Raw genomic sequence first — 23,706 nt, forward strand, 5'->3', positions numbered from 1 at the left:
GTGTGGTGTATAGCCTCCAACGTTCTGGGCAGAGAGGAAGTTCCTAGATTAGTGTGCCTTTTCTTCTTTTGTTCCTTAATTACTTGAGGGATATCTTGAGTGATTTCATGAGTGATATTCTGAATACCAGAATATTCCTCTCCCCAGAACGTTGGAGGCTATACACCACACCCCTCAACAGTATTTATAGGAACTCAAACACCAGATTCTGCTCTGTTCCAGTAACAAGAAGCCGAAAGCACCAGCCTGAAGATGACGAGTGAGACCTCGTCGAAACGTCGCACAGACACCCCGACTCTTACACGGGAAGACACCCGAAGACACCAAAACCTGCATATAATATTTATATGTATATATATGTGTGTGTTTGTGTGGGGAACTGGATTTGCTTTTCACTGTCTCCTGCTGGATTTAGTATTCTTCTTCCCCCTCCCCCCAACCCTCAATTTGGTTTAACCATCCAGTTTTTTAAAAGCCAAAGGACGTTCAGCTACCTGGTGCAGTCTCAACTGTGCAGCAACATGACGCATGTGGCTACTAGAGGGAGAGTTGTGTGATCTGAAAGCTTGCACCCTCTGATGGGGTAGCACTAGGTTGCCTTCCCCCATCTATGTCTCCATTGTGCCCAAACCGCCGGTGGGGACAATTTCACCAGTCAACGCACGTTGCTACAGTCCAGGATGCGGCGCAGAGGCAGGATGACGTCCCTCCAAATTTGTGCAGCGGTTTCCTCGCTCCATCTGGGTTAAATGTGTTAACTTCCGAGTGAGACGTGAACACAGTTGGGAAGTTACCCTGTCTGAAAAAAAGCCTTCATGGAGGACTTTTCCCATCGCTTAACTCTGAGGTAAGACTTTTTTCTTTCTATACACGTAATTAAAATATATATCCCCACTGGCCCTACAAAATAAGGTTCTGCTACTTTTCGTCATCTGCATAAGGCTTTCCTGGAAAGTAAAATGGCTCATTTGCCTCCCCCACCCCACCCCCACCCCTCATGCACACATGCAGCATTCGGGTAAATAACTACATTTCCTCCTGTGCTGTGGATAAATCTTGTCATCCTTCCTGGGGAACATCCTTGCTCTGTTTCATAAGATATCCCCCTGCTTTAGGAGAGAGAGGCCTTCAGTACTTCATCGCTGCTTCTAGAGAGGGATTAAGCTGCCATTAGTTATCTCAACTTACCGGTGGATGTTGAACAGGTCAATGGGCCGAACGGTTGGGAACCTTAGGCTAAACGTAGGCCTCTGCCTCTGGCCTTTAGCACCCTTCCCCAGGGCCCAGAACCCTTGGTGCCCCTGCTTTCCACCTAGATTATTATTGCTTGGCTAGAATGTGTCCTTGAACTTGAGTAATGCCTCTTGCTTGTCCAGATGAATGACAGAGCAGAATCTAGCCAATGGCACAAAGGCAAAATTGACATTCATTGCTCCGCACACTTTTACATCTGGCCACGTCTGCCACTGCCCTGTGGCCCTCAGAAAACTTTTCAGCCTCAATAAGGTCCCCCACTCTTCGGCTAAAGTCTGGCACTGACTCAGCTGAGCTTTACACCCAGCAACAAGTCTACCCAAGTCTGCTACTTGGCTGAAACCAATCCTGTACCTCAGTGGTGTAGTGGTCTGAGGTCACAGAGGGTCAAAGACCCCTTACTATTTCTGCAGCTGGGTCACTGTCTCCAGCATCCTTCGAGCCGCCCAATCAGCATGAAAGGGGACTTTTTGGCCACTGTGTTCCAAAGATAAGCATTCAGGAACACTGAAAACAAAAGGTGCTTCAGTTTTAAGAGAACAGTGTGTTTGCTTAGGCTGCAGCTCTTCCTGGCAACTTTACCCCTTATGTGCAAATAACATCTACTCCATCCTCCTCAAATGCCTTTGGGCCTGGCTTAGAAAGAGTCTGCCATTTCATTTTGCCTGTAGAAGATCAGTACATCTGTGATCACCAATAGGAAGTTCATTCTTCAGGAGTAATGTCCTGCATTTTTGCACTAGGGACATAGGGGTTTGCCTTCTACTGAAGTCCCTGGTTTTGCAGGGTTTCAGAGAGGTATTTCCTAGTTGCTGGTGACTGAGATGCTGCTGCTTGAGCCTAGGATTTTGCAACCAAAGCAGATGCTCTGCCACTGAGTGGCAGCCATTCGCCCACTGTTTCCATGCCAGCACATACCTACAGCCACGGACAGGCAACGTACAGTTTGCTCACACACTGAAGGCAACAAAGAGGGATCTCGTCGGCATTGCCCATCTCCAAAAATCAGAAGCAATTGTCTTCGTAAGGGGAGCCTGTTAGCTATTACAGGAAGACTTCCTAAATGAGTGTGGTGGGTCACTGTCTGTCTGTCTACAACCAGAACTATTTGTTATCAGATTACCACTCCAGCTGGGGACTTGCTTGAAGCTCTCAGAATGTGGGTGTGCGAAGCTGCCATGTTCTGAGTCAGATGATTGGTCACCTAGTTCAGTATTGCCTACACAAATTGACAGCAAGTCTCCAGAGTTTCAGACACAGGACATTTCCAGCTATACCAAGAGATGCCAGGGACTGAACCCGGGACTTTCTGAAAGCGGAGCAAGTACTCTTACCACTAAGCTGCAGCCATTCCACACTGTGTTCCTAGGAACAGTGTTATAAATAAATAGCACCCATGACCATGTTTTATAATGTAACTGCGCACCTGGCATGCACATGTTCCTTATTAAGCAGTGTTGGCTTACTGCACCACCCTCTTTGGGAAAATACAACTAGCTGGAGTGTGGGAATTCTCGCAGACCCAAGTCTTCCTGGGCCTGTCGTTTTACTCAATCCTCTTCTAGAAACTCCTTTCATTTCCCCCACATATCTGGTTCCTACTGAACTGTAATACTGTTAAATTGGTGTTTCCTGGTGACGCAGCCTCCTCTTTGCAACCCCTCTTTGCACGTGCCCTAAAAAATAAATAAATACATTGAGTCCCAGCAATAGGTCACGCTCAAAACAATCTAGAGGAAAAAATGGAAGTTTTGAACAGTGACAATTTCTGTGTCTGCTGCCATGGCATCTTATGCGCAAAAGGAAACATCACAGCAAAATACTGTGTATAGAATGAGCAGTTGCCTGGTGGGGAGTGAGCCTGTAAAAAAAAAATCTTGTGGAAATTGTATGTTGTTGATTTGACTGTATTAGGTGGCATGGCTTGAAGGGAGGGCATAGATCAGTGTTAAGTACAGCTGCTTGGCATGCAGAAGGTCCCAGGTTCAATCCCCAGCAGCATCCCCAGGTAGGCTGGGAAAACCTTTTCCTGAAACCCTGGAGAGAGCTGCAGTCAGACACCATCAACTATACCAAGCTAGATGTTCTGATACAATATAGAACAGTTTCCTATGTTTGCACCTATCCTGCCACCTTCTGGCATTTCTTTATGTGACTGAGTATCTCTCTGCCTCTGAACCTTGTTTATAGTGGAATGCTGAAGTATGAGAACAGAAGCACCTCAAGGGAGTACCCTCGTTTCTTCTCTACTTGAAATTCAGCTCTTCGGCACTCTCCACCGCTGCAAGCAAGAAGCATTTTTGAAGCAGTAGTGGAAGTCCATGAGCACCAGATAGTTTGGTTCTTCCACACACAGTTGTAGAATAGCAGGTGCACACTCAAAACGAATGCTGAGGAACTAAGCAGAGCTCAAGCACGTTGTCTAGCCAGGATGGCAGAAGCAACCTGAGCCCTGCTCCCTCCTGTGGTTCTTCAATGCAGAGCTTATTTCTCCTCTACTGTCTTGTCTTTAAAAGTTCTTTTAAACCCCTCTTTTTCAGCAAGTGATAGTATAGTACATACAGCTCTAAGAACTTACAGCAAGGGATCTTTATCTCTTTTCTCCCCTCCACCCCCACCCCTCCAATTTAAAAAGCAAAGTCAAGTCAGTAAGATACACTTTGTCCAACACTAGACTTGCATGAGAAACTGCTTCTGGGAGCCTTTCCCCCCTCCCAGTTTGTACATAGAGCAGTTTTTCTTGGTTTCTCCTGTGATCGGTATAAAACTGTCTTGTAAAAAGAAAGTGTTTCATGCAGAAGGAAGTTGGCCCAATACAAGTCTCGTCTTCGGGTTCCTTGGGTTGTGTTGTTGTTTATCCAGCATGTAGCAGAACAAAACAGAAAGGATTGTCTTCTCTTCGGTCATTGCATCGGGGAATGAAGTTTATGAGTGCAGCAGCAGCAGCACGCACAGCACTCTAAGACTGCTTGTCCCAAAGTGTCCCATGCGTTGGGCTGTGTCTTACAGGGAGGACGTCATAGTGACAGGGGATGTGACTGTTCCTGGGCATGTCGTATGGGTTTTGGATGTAGACAGCATTGCGGAGACGAGCCTCTTGGATGACGCTGATGGTGGGCTCTGCAAAGACAAACAGGGACCTGTTGAATAGCCTCCTCTAAGCAGCCACCTCTTCAGAAACAAAAGACTTGGGGAAAGATGCTAAAGGCAAAAGATGTCTCTGCAAACACCGTCAGTATGATCCATTCCAAAGCTTGTTAGCTCTAAACAAGGAATTCTGGGATGGGTTGTTCTAGTAATGAGCCGAGGCTCCTTAGCTCTGCTACCAAGCTTTGAGGTAGCTAATATGGTGCCTTGCAGATGTTACTGAACTCCAGCTCCCATCAGCCTCAGACAGTATGGGCAACAGACAAGAGGGATGGGAGTTGTAGTCCAACATCATCTGCAGGGCAACACATTGGCTACCTCTACCATGAGCTGCTTCAGACAATTATTCCCTTAGCAAAAGCTTCTTTCTACATTAACTTTGGCAGTAAAAGCATATCAATGTCTGTTCTCTTCCCCCATAGGTAGCTGGCATAGTGTTGCCTAGATGTTTAACTCATACCATCCCCTGTGCATTAGCCATGCTTCCTAGGACTGCTCAGATGAAATCCAGCACCATCCAGAGAGTACCACACAGACTCCCGTTGAACTTTTCCACCACAGGGATGGAAAAACACCACTATGAATGGTTTAAACATGTTTTATATATATCCTGCGGCATTTTTGTGTTTAAGAGATTTAGTGTCTACTGTGTATGACTTTATTTGGCGATAGTTACACACTATTGGGCTTATATGTTACTTTCTGAGGGCTCCCATACGTACTATATCACATTAAAAAAAAACTTATTTCTGACCTTTATTTTTTGTAGATTTCGTTTGCTACCTCTTTTTGACTGTTTACATTTCATTCTGTACCTCTGAATTACCCATTATTGGAAGTGGATGTTTGTTATTTCCCTGATATTGTTGTTAATTGTTCTATTTGTTTTACTTTTCCAATAAACTAGTAGGTGAAAGTGAGCATAAATATGCTTATATTTATTTAACTGCTCCAAAATCAGAGAATACCCAAGAGTGGCGTACGAAAACAGAATATAAAAGCATAACACAGATCATTAGTATTAAAGCTTTGGGTTGTAGCCAACTGAATTAGAATCTATCCACTGAAATTAATGGACCTAGTGAGCAAGGTCCATTACTTTCAATGGGTCTCCTCAGATTAGGGCAAATACTAAAATGAAATCCTGAAGCAAGAAAATTAATAATAATGTTAAAGAGAAAATAATATATCAAATGCATTATCTTAGAAGAAATTTATCACAGAAATGTTAGAAATGCACACAAAAATGCTGGCAAAATTGAAGACTTTAAAAAGATTTCAGACTGATGTAGAAGTGCGGCAAAATGTACTTAAGTCTAGAAAAATAAAACCAAAATTGACAGAAACACCCATCTCTAAGAAAAACGTACACAGCAAATGTGGTAATGGATGTAAAGCTCAGGTTACTCAAAACCACTATTTTTTCTCTCCCTCCCCTGTCTCTAAAATCCCAAATATACCATGTTTCTAGTGCCTCCAGCCGAAAGTGTGTGAGCAAAAGCCACACACAAGCTGCTAGGTGATTACCAATATTTATGGAAGCTGGAGGAATTCTCTTTTAGTGAATTCTGGTGTACACTGACACAACCGATGTTTGAATCAGAACTTAACTATCCTTTGGCTTCCAAACTTTCCCAGAGTTTGCAATATAGTTCTCAGCTCAAAGTACGAAATGCATTAGGCTCAAATCTGTTTAAAAATGCATACACCCAGATGAAACTTGCTCTTCCTATACCATTTCCCAGGTGAATCATTATTATTATTTAATTGCAGATTAATTTGGAATCAGGACCAAACAGACTTAGGAATGAACGCAGGTGAAAAGTGACACAGGCCAGAACCAGGCTGCTCCATCCACCCCTGCCAGCAATCTAGGAAGAGAGGCTTCAGCAGACCCACACTGGTCCCTCCCATGGCTAAGGAAGCCCCAGATAAATTATGCAGAACAGTGAAAACATTAGGAAAACACAGACATGTGCATAAAAACAAATAAAGCATACTGGCGCAAAATTTGGCACGTCGTGCAATTTGGATTGCTGGGATGTGGAACTTGAAATAATTATTCTTGGACGAAGAAGCCACATAGCCCTAGTTAATAGGGGCATAGTGTGGGTTACCGGTGCCCAGGGCTCGCTAAGTGTTGGCCCCCTGGTGTAGCAGTCAGTCCCTTCACTGGCCGGCATCTAATCAAGGGAGCCTCTCCTTGCAAACCAGCCCCAACCTGGGAGCATGGATAAGGCAGTGAAACACGAAGGCAGGAGCACTGCTGTGTTGCTCTGAGCATGGCTCTGGCAGTGCTTTCCTGCCTGCCTTCCTCACTTCTTGGTGGGTGGCAGTGGCAGCACCCTCCCACTCGCTCCCCCCTGACTGGTCCAGGGGCTGGTCCAGGGGTGGGGCAAAAACGGGTGTCCCTTCACCAGCTGTGCGGTGAAAGCGCTGCCGCCACCCCAGCTCCAAAGGTCCTGCCCTGGCACCGCTTACCTCCCTGCAGCCCCAGCCTTGATGAAGGAGCCTGCCATGGGGGCGTCTCATTGCATCCCCTCGGAAATTTGTGCCCAGGGCCGCGGCCCACTGCCCCCCACGCTAGGCCACTGCTAGTTAACCACACTTTGGGAAAGCCCTTTGCCAGTTTGCAAAGGAAACAGTAGTAACTTTGCACCAACTCAATGGGCAATGAGCAGTCGGTGTATATTTTTTTGGCCTGCCCATTTGCCAGGGGTCGTCAGGGTGGTTCCCCTGCTAGATGTTGCTGAGCTCCCATCAGCCTCCGCCAGCGTGGCCAATGAATGGGGAGTTTTAACGCAGCAAAAACTTGGGCTGCACCACCGTTGATGACCCAGCACCAGCTAGCTCTCCCTGCTTGCAGCTGGATCACCGGAGATACTTACCAACATCGTATATGTTTTTATTAGCTGCTGACAAGGCTGGTGTGTCAGAATAGGATGCGTCCCGGTGAACGGGAGATTTCATTTCCACATAGCTGCTCTCGGAATGTTTGCATGCCATGATGGGGGGGTCTTTGATGGTGGCGTAGGGGTTTTCGCTGCTGTTGAGGGAACAGGTGCTGGAGCTGCAGGCAGATCCCTTCATATAGTCTGCAAGACAAGAGCCGGGCCGGCCTCTTAGCACACATGCAACCGGACCTCGAGGAGAAGGGGGAGGGGAGGAGGGGGTTTCTAGCCCTCAGAGCGCACAGCACAGGGACCCACCAGTTACGCCTCAGGGATCTCCGAACCACTGTCTCTCCAAACCATCTGCTCATCCAAACTCATTCGCAAGTCATTTCCTGAACATTCAGTAGGAAAGAAAACAGCCCTTCAGTGCCACGGACTCTGCGGTCAAAAGGGTCTCATTTTGCTACATTAAGAACATCAGTTTGTACACACACAACCACCCCATGCCACCATTCCCCACATCCCTCAAAGCAGGGATGGCACAACCCGCGGCCCTCTAGATGTTGTGGGGTACAGTTCCCATAAATCCCTGGCCATTGGCGATGCTGGCTGGGGCTGATGGGAACTGTAGTCCAATAATGCTTGGAGGGCCATGAACTAGCGACGCCTGCCTTAAAGGATAACACTGGTTAAGATCCCCCTTTCCATACCAAGAGATCATGCACAAGTCCCACCCTCCTCCCTGGCAGAGAGAACCGTGCTAGCAAGCAAAGTCTTTTGGCATACTGGGTATAATACCTGTTTCAGGGGTGGCACCCGGAAATCCCCCACCACATTTAATGCAACGTGGGTTTGTTTGTTTGTTTGTTTGTTTGAATTGCTTTATAGGGAGAAGTCCAGAATGGCATGATTAGATTTTCATGTTAAAATAGGTTTAGAAGGAAGATTGCTTGCTAGCAGAGAAATTCTGTGATCTCTACGGGAAGGTAAAATCCAGTTTTCACATTGCTCCCTCTTCTCTCCCCTCCCTCCTCTGCCTTTTTTTCAGACAAACAGCATTTCTTCCCAAAAATGTGAAATAAAACCATTGTTATCTCTGCCTCTCCCTCCCCTCATTGACTTCCCGACTGGGAATGTTGGAAGCTCTGCGGGGCAGGGACCTGACATTTCTGTTTTGCTTGTGCAGTCCTGCAAATCACCACTGACATTATACACAGCAACATCATTTATAAGGCTGACACCACCATCTCATTGTAATACAGGAAACATTCATCTCAGGTGCGAAGGAGAATGCCTGCTCTGCAATCTTGCAGAGAGCCTCAGACCACCAGGTTAAAAAAAAAAGCTTGGTTGGCTCTATTGTGGATACAAAGAGGGAATCGGATGATGGTCACTTACCTGTCACTTTAAGGATATTAGCTGGGGTTCCCTCCCCACCTCTCAGATTTCTTAAGGAGGATCCAGAGGAATTATGTCATGTGACCCAAAGTCCACCCCACCCTGGATGGCTCTAACTCTGCCTCTGTGGTCAGTGATGCTACTGAGTACAAGCTGCTAGAAGCCACAGGAGGAGGGGAGAAGGCGCTTGTGCTCAGGTTCTGCTTGCAGGTTTCCCATTGAGGCATCTCGCTCTGAGAGCAGGGCTACCCTTACGTCCTTGTGATCTCTGGCTTTTCTTGCTGAAAATACAGGCATTCTACTGCCACACTTGCTGCCATCTTGATAGTGCTCTCTCTCTCTGCTTCTGATGCTATCTGCATTTCTTAGCCATCTGCATGCATTTAACACCAGAAGTTATTTTGACCTGGGAGAAATGACTGTCTGAAGGTCACTCAGCAAGCTTTGTGGACGAGTGGGGATTTGAACCTGGCTCTTCCCAATCCTAGTTAGCTACTGCACCCATCACGCAACACATGCAACACACGCAGCCTTCCCCAACCTGCCACACTCCAGATGTTTTGGACTACAATTCCCATCAACGCCAGCTGACAGCTGTAGTTCACAACATCTGGAGGAAACCAGGGTGGAGATGGTGGCACTAGGCTGGCACAACTTGCCTCACTCTGAAGCAGGAATGGGCTGTGAAGGTGAGGAAACCTCACCCATCTCCCTGCTTCCAGCTAAGATCAGCTTCAAGGTGTGAAGGAGGGCGAGAGACAAATCACCAGGGAACTGGTTTGGAGAGTGAGAAAGGATTAAAAATCTCTCATGATGGAAAGTACCTGAGTTTTTACAAGGTTGGTGAACGAGCTCCATATTGGATGCTTATGTTCTCTTTTGGGAACAGCCTGCTTTTTTTTTAATGACTGTTACATTTATATCCCACCTTTCCTGCAAGGAGCTCAAGTTGGCATGTTCTTTGCTCAGAAAAACCCCAAGAGGCAGTGAAGGGCCCAACAGCCCCAGGGAGCTTTATGACTAAGTAGGGATTGGGGGAAATGTCCTAGTTCAACGGCTACACAACACTGGCTGCCATTTTGGCCTGGCTGCGCTTGCCATGGCCTTTGGAAATTACAAAATGCCTCCCGGGTCTCTTTCTGACTTCACTATTCACTGCTTGCTGAGTGATGAATGTTTGCATTTCCTTCCTCACGCAGGAACTCACAGGTGAGGTCACATATTTGCATACAGAGTCATAACTTCTATTTGCATTTGCCCTTCTGAGAGCGGGAGCCTCTCGTCCTGATTGGTTAAAGTGCATCTGGCTTCTTCTCTATACATCTTTCAGCGAATGCTGAAGATGCACTTCCATCCTGGCCTTTGACACCTGAGACGTGCATTTTCAGTGCTCATCCTGTGACTGCAATCTATTTTAACTCTTTTTAGTTCTGAATTTCAAATTGTTGTAACCTGCCCTGGGACCCGCTGGTGAAGGGCTGGTCATAATAACAACAAAAATACTCTGTCTTACCAATAACTAACGGATACACATTTTTTAGAATGTTCCTAACTACCTTAAGACACTTTAAAACTGATTGCTACTGGGTTTAATTTTTGTTGGTGCTTTATCATTGCTGAGTCTGCTGCCCTCGGCTCCTTCAGGAGGAAGGGCATGATGTAAACTGAATATATTATTTCTTTCTTATTTATTCATAAGAGAGGCCTATTTATTTATTACAGTTAACAGAGCCTCACAGTGCAAAGCGTCCACTTTACTACTGGATTCATTTTTGGGCTGTTTGGGCCAAAAACAGGGGAGTGCCCTGTGAAATGTAGTGACACCTCCCCAACCACCATCTTACTTTGCCCTGAAATATCTATACATAGAAATTATCGTGTGCAAATTTCATGCAAATTGTACCATGGGCCTTTGCAAGCATACGAATCGTAGAATTGTAGAGATGGAAAGGACCCTGAGGCTCACTGAGTCAAACCCCTGAAACGTAGGAAGCTTTTGCACAAGGTGTGGCTTGGACCCATGACCCAGAAATTTAAAGTCTCATGCTCAACCGACTGAGCTTCTTTCTTTCTTTCTTTCTTACTTACCATTATTCAAACCCTCTTTCCCTATTCAAAGTGTTAGTGCTGACCTTTAAAGCCCTAAACGGCCTCGGTTCAGTATACCTGAAGGTGCGCCTCCACCCCCATTGTTCTGCCCGGATACTGAGCTCCAGCACCGAGGGCCTTCTGTCAGTTCCCTTGCTGCGAGAAGCCAAGTTACAGGGAACCAGGCAGAGGGCCTTCTCGGTAGTGGCACCTGCCCTGTGGAACATCCTCCCACCAGATGTCAAAGAACTACCAGATTTTTAGAAGACATCTGAAGGCAGCCTTTTTTAGGGAAGCTTTTAATGTTAACAGGCTACTGTATTTTAATACTTTGTTGGAAGCCGCCCAGAGTGGCTGGGGAAACCCAGCCAGATGGGCAGGGTATAAATAATAAATTATTCTATTCTATTCTATTCTATTCTATTCTATTCTATTCTATTCTGTAACCCCCTCTGAGAACATAAGAGGTGCTTGCTGGATCAGGCCCATGGCCCATCCAGTCCAGCATCCTGTTCTCACAGTGGCCAACCAGATGCCCCAGTGGCAAGTCCGCAAGCAGGACTGGAGAGCAAAGGCACTCTCTCCTCCTGTGGTTTCCAGCAACTGATATTACTGTGCCTGGAGTTAACCAACACTCCTTCTCCCACTTCTCCTTGACTATCGCTGTGGCACGGCTTCAATTGTCCATAAACAAGGGGGCTCTTGTACATGGGTTTTAAATGAGAAAAAGGACACACACGGGGAAATCAGATTTTCCAGGTCCCGTTGCAGTTTTGGCTCCAAACTTCACAATCCCACCTCAAAAGTTCTTTCCCTTTTCTTTTCTTTTTTTGGGGGGGGAGGGAGGGGAGTTAGACACACTTCAGATTACTATAATGCATTATACATGGGGCTGCCTTTGAAGATAATTCAGATGCTGCGCCTAGTGGAGAATTCAGCTGCCGAATTATGGACCGAGACCAAAAGACCTGAGCTTATTAGCCCAATTGCGGCCTGACTGCATTGGCTACGGATTAGTTTCTGGGGTCACGTCAAAGCTCCAGTTTGGGCCCATAAAAGCTTAAATTGTTCAGGACCACAACGCTGTATGGGCTGTCTCTGCCTCAATATGAATCAGCCCAACCCTGTGGTTTCCTTCAGAGCTTTCATCTGAGGGTGGTGTGGGCGGTGGCGAAGTGCGAATGGGCCTTCTCAGTGGTGGCTCCCCCACAAAGTTCATGAGATGCTCTACCATGGAAACACACCTATTTCCTTCATTATCATTCTTGGTGCTAAATTGAGACCTTAATTTACTCAGATCTGGAGGTGGATCTGGATGTGACCCACCCTTCAAGACTGGCCCCCACCTGTCAATCACCTGATAGAATACAATCAGACTTCATAGTCCCCCACAACTATATGGTTGTTTTCCTAGTGCAGAAATTTTAACCACAGCCACTCCTCCTTCTTCCCATCAGCTTTCCCTTGGGCCAGATTAAGAGGCATGTAAACCAGCAAGCAGGTTGCAACGGTTTAAGTGTTGCAAGATTCAGGACAAAGTGGGGAGGGGAAATAGCTGAACTATGGAATGCGATGGCCACCAAGTTGTAAAGCTTTAGGAAGAGGACTGGACAAGTTCACAAAGGATGGCGAATGGCCAGGATGCTTCTGAATACCAGTTGCTGGAAGCCACAGGAGATTAGGGCTCTTGTCTTCATGTTCTGCTCCTTGGTTTCCTACAGGCATCTGGTGGGGCACTGGGAGAAGAGGATGCTGGATCCATCAGGGCTCTTCTTCTTATGCTCTTTTGTTAAGAGGAGGAACAGGTCCAGGGGAACCTTGTCACTGGGCTCAGGGGCCTTGCTAATATGACCAACCATGGACTCAGCTACACTAGTAAAGAAACAGCGATTTGAAGGTGCTATAAACATGTAACACCAGATGGCGATAGAGAGCAGAAAATGTTGATATGCCTTTTCCCAAAGGTTTTATTTTATTTTGTTATAATGATCTAATTCCTGACATAAATTTAGTGGTCTCTCCCCCCCCGCCCCCGTTTTGTGTAGATCCACGCCATGACTATTTCTGGCGCTGGCCCTGATTTTGGTGCTTGGGTCTGAAAGCGTATGATACAGGGACCTTGTTTATTTTCGGCGTATATCTGCCACACTATAACCAGAGATTGTCTGGGCAGCTTGCAGAGAGAAATTAAAAATATTTCAAAATGGGGTTTTTTGCTTCTGCTAGTCGGAGCCTGGCTAGTGCCTGGAGCCCAGTTCTGAGTCGCCTTGAGCACCATGATGGAATATGAGATATAAATGCAGCAAGGAAATAAGCAGCAAAGAAAAGAAAACATTTCTTAAGAGAAGGAAAACCCTCTTCATGCCACCATTTTTGATCCCTGCTCTTTAGCCCTTAAATCCACAAAAGTTCAGTGCAGTGCTCTTATAGTCTAGTCTAAGGCTCAGGGAAAACATTTATTTCTCGAGCAGATATTTTAACAGCAACCCTCCAAGTAAACCACCAGTCTTTCCATTTTCAGTGTAGGGCGGGGATGGGGAACTACAGGCCTAGGGGCCAAATATGGCCGCCCAGGCCTTTCTATCTGGCCCTTGGAGCTCTCCCGAGGACACACACTCCTTGAATGCTTTGGCCTGGCTGGAACGTGTCCTTGAAACCAGATGCTTTCCAGAGGATGAGTGTGTTGAGCATATGCAGATACTATCCCACCATACAAAGGCAACATTTACATTCGTTCTTCTGCCCAGCTTTGCTTCTGGCTCCGCCCACCACTGGCATGTGGCCCCCGGAATGTTGCTCAGAAGGAATGCAGCCCTCAGGCTGAAGAAGGCCCGCCACCCTTGGGAGTAGGGAAACTGAGGCGCAGGGGACGAGTTGCCTCAAAACCACATGGCAAGTCCACATCAGAGGTGGGCTGTGGATCCACATCTACCAAGTGCTACTGCCATTGGCTTTCCTAAACAGAGAGCTCAGTTCTAATTCGTTTGCCAATGGAGGAGGAAGGCAATAACAGCAGGAATGTGGGACAGAGATCAACAGGCATGGCAAAGCTCCAAGTCAAAGCTGGGCTGTCGCCAGAGGTCTCAAAAAACCGTGCTGGCTTGCCTGCCTGCTTGCAGACCGACTAACAACCACCTTGCAGATGTTTGGGGCTGGCGAGCTCACCTCTCCTGCCTTACCCAAACTGGCCACTATGGGGTCACTTGCCAGCATCAGATACTATACCTTTGAAGCCTTTTTCCATAATGTATGTGTTCTGACGTCTATTCATCCCATAAGCACCTGCACAAAAATAATATACAATGGAAAATGCATAAATAACTTTATGCAAACTGGACTTGTGCAGCAGAAAGATGTGTCTCCTTTGGCTCACTGTGATGCAGAGGCAGGGAAAAGTGAGTGCTTGACCATGGTGGGGGGGAGCCCAATGCTCTCTGCTGGCTGACACAAGGGATTTTTTTTTGAGGGGGGGGATAAGCGAGGGAGGGAGAAGTGTGTTGAATCATCTTGCAAAGAGCAAGTGGCATGTGGATGGGAGGGTGTCTGGATCTCTCGCCAGAAGTTGCTTTAGCAGAGAAACAAGTTTCTCTTCGCATTTTAAGGCAGATCTACCTAATTTTCACTTTCTGAAACAATCCATGGACTGGCCCACAACCACCCTTCAAAATTTTGCAGTTCGCTGATTTTTGTGTGTGCAAAAATGCACTTTTTTCTTCTTCAAAGCAATTCCCCCTAATATATGCATGCATATGCACACTTTATCCTAGCATGTGCATTTACATACACATGACTTGGCTGGAGAACTGCAGATTTCGAAGGGTGGGTGAATGACAGTTTCTCATCTTGCTTCCCAAACTGCAAATCAGGTAAGTTTTATATGTGAAGTGAGTAGAATTCCTCCCCCCATCCCAAGTCTCAGGCCACTTGGGGAGGAGGATTTTCATCTGGCATGCCACTAACTCCCACTACTGAAAGCAGACCCAGTTTGAGACAATATGCAAGGACGTAATCCAATTTGGGTGCATTTTGAAAAAGGCAGGTTTCTAGGCCTCATGGTGACCAAAGGCATTCTTGAGAACACTTGACCCCTCTGGTGAAATTTCAGAAACCGGGGGGGGGGGGGGGTGAAGAAGCAGTACTAAAAGAGCCTGAAATGTGTCCCTGGTACGAACATCTTCCCCATTGGAGAGGCTGCAAAAGATTTATTTCGTATGAGACAGGGAGAACAGAGGTTTGTTCTTCCTGCTGTCACTACACCTGTGCGGAGCGGTCAAAGCCATTCTAGAGAGATGTGCAGTGGTCAAGAAGGGTGGCGTTAGTGCACTGCAGAGCTATGGATCCCTCCCTTACTGGTATCATTAAATGGATAAACTTTTTTTTTTTTAAAGTATATGCAAAAAATTGCCTGGCATGTAAAATTTGTTCAGGCTACTCTTTGTGGTGCAAACATTCATATGAAAAATCTAGTCCATTAAATTCTTCCAAGCAAAGGGGGAAATGGAGGGTGTTCACATTCAATGGCAAAACTTCTCATTTCAAAGGAGCTGGGCTGCCTCTACCCCATAATCCCGCTACCTCTGCACCTGTTTGCAGATGGAGATAGCATGGATGGGTTTCTATTTTCAATGCACTCTCTTACAGCTGGAAATCCTTGGCAAGGAAATCTCCTCATCAGGAGGAAAGTGGGAAAATCTCCTGCTGGGGACTCAGCTAAATTAGGGAGCGATCTAACACAATGGAGGTATAAATATGCATCTGCAGCACTTACTTTGAAGCCCTCTGTCGCTGGTGGATTTGAAGGTTAGTCCCTTCAAAATGAGATGCCTTATTATATGCTGCGACGTGGGGGCATTTTGCAAGCCACTTAAAATTTGCACAGATTCAACAAGGCGGATGGGAAATTCCCCCCCACCCCGGCCTGGCTTTGAGGACACCCGTCTGCAGCTGACATTCAAATGTTTCCCTTGCAAAATCTGAGGTGGTAACAACAAAAAAAGGATTTTTACTCTACTCCACTCTCCTCTCCCACTCCCCCCCCCCTTTTACTCCTGAGTCAACACTCCATGACTATTAAATGTGCCCAGCCCTCAGAGGACCATTAAAATAATAATAATAATAAAATCTCAATTGGGGGATGATTTTTTAAAAAATACATCTGCAAAACTTAGGGCAGGCATAGGCAAACTCGGCCCTCCAGATGTTTTGGGACTACAACTCCCATCATCCCTAGCTAACAGGACCAGTGGTCAGGGATGATGGGAGTTGTAGTCCCAAAACATCTGGAGGGCTGAGTTTGCCTATGCCTGACTTAGGGTTTTCCTGAGCTTGCTGATGCCTACACCTTTCCCCCAGTGGCTCCACTTTGGCTCCCAACAATTCTGTTGGTGCTCAGCACCCACATTTGCTATTAAGGGGACTGGCCACACACAGGTGTGCTGGTTTTGTAGTAATCCCAGTGCTCTATGACTGGTGAACATGCACCATGCTCAACCCCAATGGCATGGAATAGGCTCACTTGCAGAGGCCTGAGAGAGATGGTGCTTGTGGAGTAGGAGAAGGCTTGTTCAGGGTTTCCTCCTGGCCCCTCTTCTCACACAAAGACCACTATCAACAAAGGCTGCCCCACCAACCTCAGTCTGCCCTCAGCCACTTGCCTGCCTTCTTCCTTAACAACCATGCCAGGGGGTGGCTCTGGCTGTCAGCTTGCTTGTCCTTAGTCTCAGTTTTGCCCCCATAGAAGTCAATGAGGGGGGAAGCAGGATGGGGGAAAAGCTAGAATAAGTTGGTTCCACCACTCATTGACTCTGGTCCCACCTACAGTTGGCCTCCCTGCCTTCCCTCTCTACCAGTCCCAATGGGCACAAGCCACCACTGCCCAGTATTTTATGAAGCAATAGAAGCTGGTGTAACCATATGCAAGACTCGTGTTGATGGATGATAGAATGGTAGAGTTGGAAGGGTCTACAAGGGTTGTCTAGTCCAAGCCCCTGCCATGCAGGAATCACAGCTAAAGAATCCCTGACAGATGGCCACCCAACTTCTGTTTAAAAACTTCCAATGAAGAAGACCTCCTGACTCTGTGGTGGTCCATCCCATTGAGGAACAGCTCTTACCATCACCTTTGGTCAGAATCTCTGTTCTTGTCCTTTAAATCCACTGGTTTGGCGCCTACCCTTGAGAATGGCAGAAAACATCTTTTGTGTGACATCCCTTAAGATATCTGAAGATGGCTATCATACTGCCTTCTCAGCCTTCTCTTCTCCAGGCTAAACATACCCAACTCCCTCAACCATTCCTCATAAGGCTTGGTTTCCAGACCTTTTATCATCTGCTTGGCACAGCTTGCCAGGAGGTCCTGTTCAGTTCTGCATTGATTTGTATGCCCATGCTGCTGTGGTTTGGCATTCATTCCCTAGAGCTGCATTCATTCCCTAGAGCAGCCACCTTGAAGGCGCCAGTCTTTCAGCTAAGGCCTGCATCAAAGCCAGTGCTTTTTGTGTGTGTGGAAAATGATATGCTGGTATTCATATATGAACACTGGCCTGTGAGCGCTCCAATTGGAGAACCGTCGTTACCAAAGGTGTCACGGACTTTGAAGAAGCACGGACTCAAGACAAAAGGGAGAAACGAACTAAAGGGAAGGCACCTCACCGTGATCAACTCCAGCCTGGAAACCTGTGGACAGATATGTGGATCCAGAATTGGACCTCCACAGTCACTTATGGACTCACTGTTAAGACTGTTTTCATGGAAGACAATCTTACTCAGCTACGAGTGATCGCCAAAGAAGAAAGGCAATAGGGCTACAATGGGCAGCCAAAACGAAAAGTATCCAGACTCTCTACACACACACACACACACACACACACACACACACACACACACACATCAAGCCATCAAAGAAAGATATTGGGAAATCACTAACTGGACAAGCCTGTAGTGCAGGCTTCCAGTTGTTGGATTCCAACGCCCTTCAACCCCAGACACTATGGCCAGGAATGATGGGAACTGAGGAATGACAAGATCTGGAATCTAACAACATTTGGAGGGTCACAAGTTCTGCACTCCTGTTATAGTCTCTGAATTGAAAAAAGTGGTATTTTAGAAAACGCAGCAAAGTGCTACGTCCTTGCAACCAACTAACTTTGCTAGAACTCTCTGTGGGAGGGAGAAATGCACATATACAGACACCCGAATTCTCCCTGTTTCTTTGCTGTTTGCAAACCTGTGCCAGTGCTATATCCACCCCAAAGCAATTATAGATGGACTATCTAGCTGAATGGGCCATTAAAATGGAAAGAAAAAAAGAAAAGTGCATTGTGATGAGCGAGAACTTAAACCCAAGCTCACAACAAAGGCCTTAAATCTGGAGGACGGATTTAGTTTAGAGGTAACAAACTGTTGGCCTGATCTGGCCTGCTAAGTCTTTTCTGATGATCAACCATCCCACAATGAAATTTATCAGTGGTGGCATTTGTCACTCTGTGTATTTATGTGGATGAGGGAGTGTCATTCTGAACTTTCAGCGCCCAGGAAACAACAGGTGGTCTCCGTCTGGTCCTAATGTTTCCTGAATGCTCAGCGATCATGGCCAGTATGAACTTCTCAGTATGAACTGCATCAGGGCGGGAGAATTTAGAGGAAAACCAGGCAGAAAGTTACTCTTGAAACTGTTAATGCTGGTGTTGGCTCCACTTCTCCCGTTTCCATCTGGCTGCATCTGTGGAAGAGGACATGGTAGCCAAGCCCATTCCACCAGGTTATCTGGGACCAGCTGCCATTTGATCCTTTTCTCCCAGAACCATCTCCTTCTCACTGGCCATTCAAGCTAGTTGATCAATTACACAACTTAATTTGCTTGATTTTCCTCTTCCTTTCTCACTCTTTCCCCCCTTTTGTATCATGTCTAGTAGACTGTGAGCTTGCACAGCGCTGAAAAAATCTCTACACAGTGCTTAGTAAATTTTAGGTGCCTTGTGAGTGCATAAATAATGAACAGAAATAAAAAAGTATCTAATAAAACAATTAAAAATTAATACTACAATTATTTTATTTCACAAAATGTATATACTGTTTCATGGTCATGAAACCTGAAAGTGATTCAATAAGAATGTCAATTAATAATGATTTTATGTAAATAAAGCCAGGAATCAGGAACAGAAAATATATAAATATAAATGCAGCCTGACAATATCAGTTTGATACACTGCTTATGCCTTGCTAGACAACTTGGAAAATGTTTATATATATATAGAGAGAGAGAGAGAGAAGAAGAAGAAGAGTATTTCTGTGGTTAGATTGGAATCAATGTGCTTTTTCTTCCTTTGATGTTCTAATATTGCATTGCATTGCATTGCATTGCATTGCATTGCATTCCACTGCACTGCACTGCATTGCATTGCACTGCACTGCACGTGTTCTACCACTAGATGCCACTACAGTGCTGTTGGCTATCTCTGTATGAGATTTTCACCATCAGACTCCATATAACAAGCAGTGCTATAGTGCCACCTCTATGACAGAAAGCAGCACTGAAACAAAGGGCTTGTCTACACTTCCTCTTGTCTCATGCCTAGAAAGCATGGGGCCAAGTAGTTTCCCCCTTTGCCCTGCTCCTTTCCCAGGGAAAGTCACTCTAGCTTTAAATTGGAACAAACAGCAATCCACGAACCGTCCTATTTCCATTTGCTCCAACTGAGCACTGAAGAGTGGTTTTCCCCAGGGGAAAGCAGCAAGACATGAAGAAGTGTGGAGAAGCCCAAAGTCCTCATAGAATTAAGCCATCCACTAAATAAAGAGAACTGACCAAACAGGCACTCTCCTGAACCTGGTCAAAACTCTCTTTGCCTGTGAAATTCAGCATTATACAAAACAAAAGACTTGGACTTTCAACAGACTTCTTTGTGGTAGGGCAAAACCCACCTGGGTAGGTTTTTAGAAAACCTACAACGGACTGTTTAAAGGAAGCAAGGGTCTTTTGATTGCATAAACTCATATTTTAAGTGGACCTGGGACTTCAAATGACTTAATGGATGAAAATTACTGACCTAGATCACTCAGATAGCCGTAAGCTCTCCAGTCTGCAGTGCGTCTGTCAAGGATTTTATTACTGAGCTGTTCAAAGAGTCACGACAGCAAGGAGTTAATGCAGAAGCAATTAAAGAGCCCCACCAACAAAGCCAAGGGGGGTTGAAAAATGAAATTGAAATAGGCAGGTGGGGAAGTGAAGCTGAGAGTCTTTCCTTGGAACAAGCTAGTTAGACTCACTGGGAACTTTGGAAACTGGCAGGACAGAGAAGATGCAATGAGAAGGAGATGAGCTTGGCTACACCAGAGCATGCTGAGAAGGACAGGGGGGGCACAACTGCTATCCCCCCCAAGAGAATATTCAGGTGCTTGTGCAAATGACTTACAAATTAAGACACAACCCAGAGAAAACAGTGAAGGGGGAAGGGGCTTATATATATATATAAAACTACCACCACAAAATGATACTAGCATGCAGTCACAAAACTAGTCGGAAAAGAGGGAGGTTCACTTAATCAACACAATGGAGAGGAATTCATCCAATTCAAGGAAAAAATCAGCAACCTTGAGCATATATATATGCTCAAAACAGATCCACCAGCAAAATCCAAACAGAGTTTCAGGAGGTAGTTGCAGAAACAATTCAGTCTGTTGCAACAGGGATTCGCTCAGCATCTCAAGTAGGGATGGGAAATCTGTCAATTTTGGTTACCCTCAATACCTCATTTTTCTTGTCTTCGGTTCAGCATATTTTATTATCAGTTTGCAATTTTAACAAAAAAAGTCCTTGCAAAAATTCACCAGCATTATAGTGTGCCTTTCTCGCCCCCCCCCCCATTACGGTATTTGTATGCAAATTTCCTCATCAATATACACCTTTTTTTGCAAGTGTCTCCTCTTAATATAATGCATTTCTGTATTTTTAAAATTTTATTTACTAATACATGCCTTCTTATTAATAAGTTCTGCTAATATGTGCACTTCTATATATTTTGTGGGCTGCGTCACAAAAACTGGAGAGCAACAAATTTTGGAGGATAGCTGTGTTTGTTTGCATATTGTTCGCAGTCTCATGATAAGGAGGGGGGAAAGTCTCTCCATTGTGAGTGGCATCTGATAGACACATCACTCACAATGTACCTGGCAAATTTCCCCATAGGAGCTATGGCAAGCTGTTCTGAGCTCCTCTTCCCACCATCATTTGGGGATGAATGGAGGCTAAGGTGCTGCTGGGTGAGAACAGGGAACTGAACTTACAAAGAACCTGGTTGTGGGTGGTCAAAGTATATTGGGTGGGAGTTCAATGAAGAAGTGCTCTAGCATGTGACTTTCCAGCCAGCCAATCCTAGGTTAGAAGCATTGTTCCTATGTATAGGATGCTGCCTTATACCAGATCAGACCATTGCTCCATCTAGCTCAGTATTGTCTATGCAGTAACTGTAAGTGGCTGTCCTCATTAGGGGGACATTCCCTGTCCTACCTGGAGATTCTGGGGGTTGAATCTGGGACCTGCATGCAAAGCAGATGCTCTATTGCTGAGCTATGGTCCTTCCCTTAAGACACAGGGAAATAGGAAGCTGCCTTATACTAAGCCAGGCCATTGGTCCGTCTAGCTCAATATTGTCTACACTGACTGGCAGCAGTTCTCCAGGATTTTGTACAGGGGATATTCTCAGCCCTACCTGGAGATGCTGGGAGGTTAAACCTGAAACCTTCTGCATGCCAAACAGATACTCCGCCACTGAGCTACAGCCAGTCCCTTAGCCAGTCCTGCAACAGGGCACTGCACCCTTGTCAGAGGACACAATTGCAAGACCAACCATTGACAGAGACAATAAGCTAACTAAGCAATTAGAAGGGAGCAAGAATGGGTCCACCTGTGATCAGGAAGAACCCAAATCTTTTATAAAGAGTGAGCATCTCAATCCGTTGCAGCAGATCGCACGTCTTAAAAGCTAATGAGTTTTGTTGCCATGAGAGCTCTCTTAGAGTCTTAGTCTGCTTCGTTAGATGCACAACAGAGGAGTTACTTTTGAAAGAGACAAATTCCAGAAAGGCAGCCATGTTGGGTTGCTGCAATGCCCTACAAAAGGTGTGCATCATAAAGGAGGCTGTACCCCAAACTTCCCCAACCTGATGCCTTCCAGATGTTTTGGAACTACACCTACCATCAGCCCTAGTATGGGGCTGATAAGAATTGCCGCCCCAAACATCTGGGGGGGCACCAGGTTGGAGAAAGCTGTTGCTGCCTCAAGCCACAATAAGGAAGACCCCTTGTCATTTTTCACCTTATCTGACTCTTCTTTTGATCCACCTGTGAAAGCTGAGGACTGCAACAGCATGATCAGTTTCACCAACTGAAGTCAGGGTTAGCCAATGTGGCATCATCCAGATGTTGTTGGACTACAAGATGAATGGAGAAATTCATGGAGGCTATCAATGGCTTCTAGCCTCCATGGTTGGAGGCAGTAATGCTTCTGAATTCCAGTTACTGGGAAACACAGGTGACCAGAGTTGCTGTGCTACTCAGGTCCTGCTTGTGAGCTTCCAACTGGAGCATCTGGGTGGCCACTGTGAGAACAGGATGCTGAACTACACGGACCATTTACCTGATCCAGCAGTCTCTTCTTATCTCCCATTATCTCTGATCATTGACTGTGCTAGCTGGGGACTGATGGGAGCTGTAGTCCAACACCATCTAGAAAGCACCACATTGGCGGTCAATGAGCTGAGTAGCTTATTCCAGGGGCAGACAAGATGGTGATCTCCAGATCTTGAACCACAACTCTCGTCAACCCCTAACCACTGTCCGTACTAGCTGGGGACTGGTGGGAGCTGTAGTCCAACAGCATCTAGAAAGCACATGTTGGTTGTCCATGAGCTGGGTAGCTTATTCTAGAGACAGCCAACATGGCGCCCTCGAGATGTTGTTGACCTCCAGCTCCCACCAGCCCCAGCCAACATGCCCAATGATCAGGGATGATGGGAGTTGTATTCCATCTGGAGGGTGCCATTTTGCCTACCCCAGGCTTATTCAGCCATGACAACTAAACAGAACCATTACGGCACATTTCCTTGAACCGGGGAGAACGGTGCCAGGAATGGAGGGCAAGACAAGGGTCATATCTACCTTACTGGAGAGGTTTCCATCCAGATTACTGGGAAAGAACCGTGAAGTCACACCACATGGCAGGGTGTGGTAGCTTGGGTTGGAAAAACAGTGTGCATTGCTGTTACCTTGAGATATATCTGGGAAGAAAACAAGTCATCACAACACTCTTTTGGAGCTGCACGGGAGGAAGGAGGGGAAGAGAGGGAGAGAGTGTTATGTGCACACTCCTATGTGCTAAAACACACACACACACACACACGGGTAGGTTAGGTTACAAAACCACACCACCACTTCCAATCTGTCAAGCCAGGAATATTTTTGCCTTGCTAAGCTCCCCTCTCTTCAGTCACAGCCCTGCACCAACCATTGTGGAAGACAGGGACCATGGAAGACTCAGTCTCTGGTACGGTGCAAAGAATAAATTTGAATGCAGCCTGGAGGATGCATATAAATATGAAGCTCTATGTGTAAGACCATCCAAACACAGAGATCATGTCTAGCATGTTTAAACCCCGCCTCGTAATTAAGATGTATGCAAGTTGGACCTACAACAAACAGCTGCATTGCATTTGCACCTCCTAGCAGAAGTACTCCTGTTCAGGGTTCCAGCCAGCCAGCCAGCCACACCCTCTTCCCAGCAAGCCATTCCATCTCTTCTCCTCCATTTCCCATTCTCCCTGCCCAACTGACCAGTGTGGGTTGCCCCTTAAATTTGTTTAAAGAACGATTTTATTTTGTACTTCTACATGTGCTGTAGAGGGATGTGAGGGGCAGATGGGGTTCATC

At 46.1% G+C, this 23,706-nt stretch overlaps 1 protein-coding gene across 7 annotated transcripts in view; it reads right to left on the reverse strand.

Annotated features, from left to right (window-relative positions):
* Positions 1-340: 340 nt before the first annotated feature.
* The window catches only part of MEGF11 (multiple EGF like domains 11), a 361,126-nt gene continuing 337,760 nt past the window's right edge, over positions 341-23,706 (reverse strand). For 2 of the 7 annotated variants that reach the window (XM_082198337.1, XM_082198339.1), the window contains 3 exons: positions 14,007-14,063; positions 7,290-7,496; positions 341-4,374 (listed from right to left, as the gene is read on the reverse strand). In XM_082198337.1, the coding sequence (XP_082054463.1) occupies positions 4,214-4,374; positions 7,290-7,496; positions 14,007-14,063 (425 nt within the window). In that variant the 3' untranslated portion in view covers positions 341-4,213. Of the gene's footprint in view, positions 4,375-7,289; positions 7,497-7,610; positions 7,688-14,006; positions 14,064-19,828; positions 19,896-22,938; positions 23,058-23,706 lie in introns of those variants that run through there. The other 5 variants (XM_082198336.1, XM_082198341.1, XM_082198338.1 and 2 more) reach the window with 5 other exon arrangements.

Source organism: Podarcis vaucheri (genome assembly GCF_965113315.1).
Source record: "Podarcis vaucheri genome assembly, chromosome: 14".
Lineage (NCBI taxonomy): Eukaryota > Metazoa > Chordata > Lepidosauria > Squamata > Lacertidae > Podarcis > Podarcis vaucheri.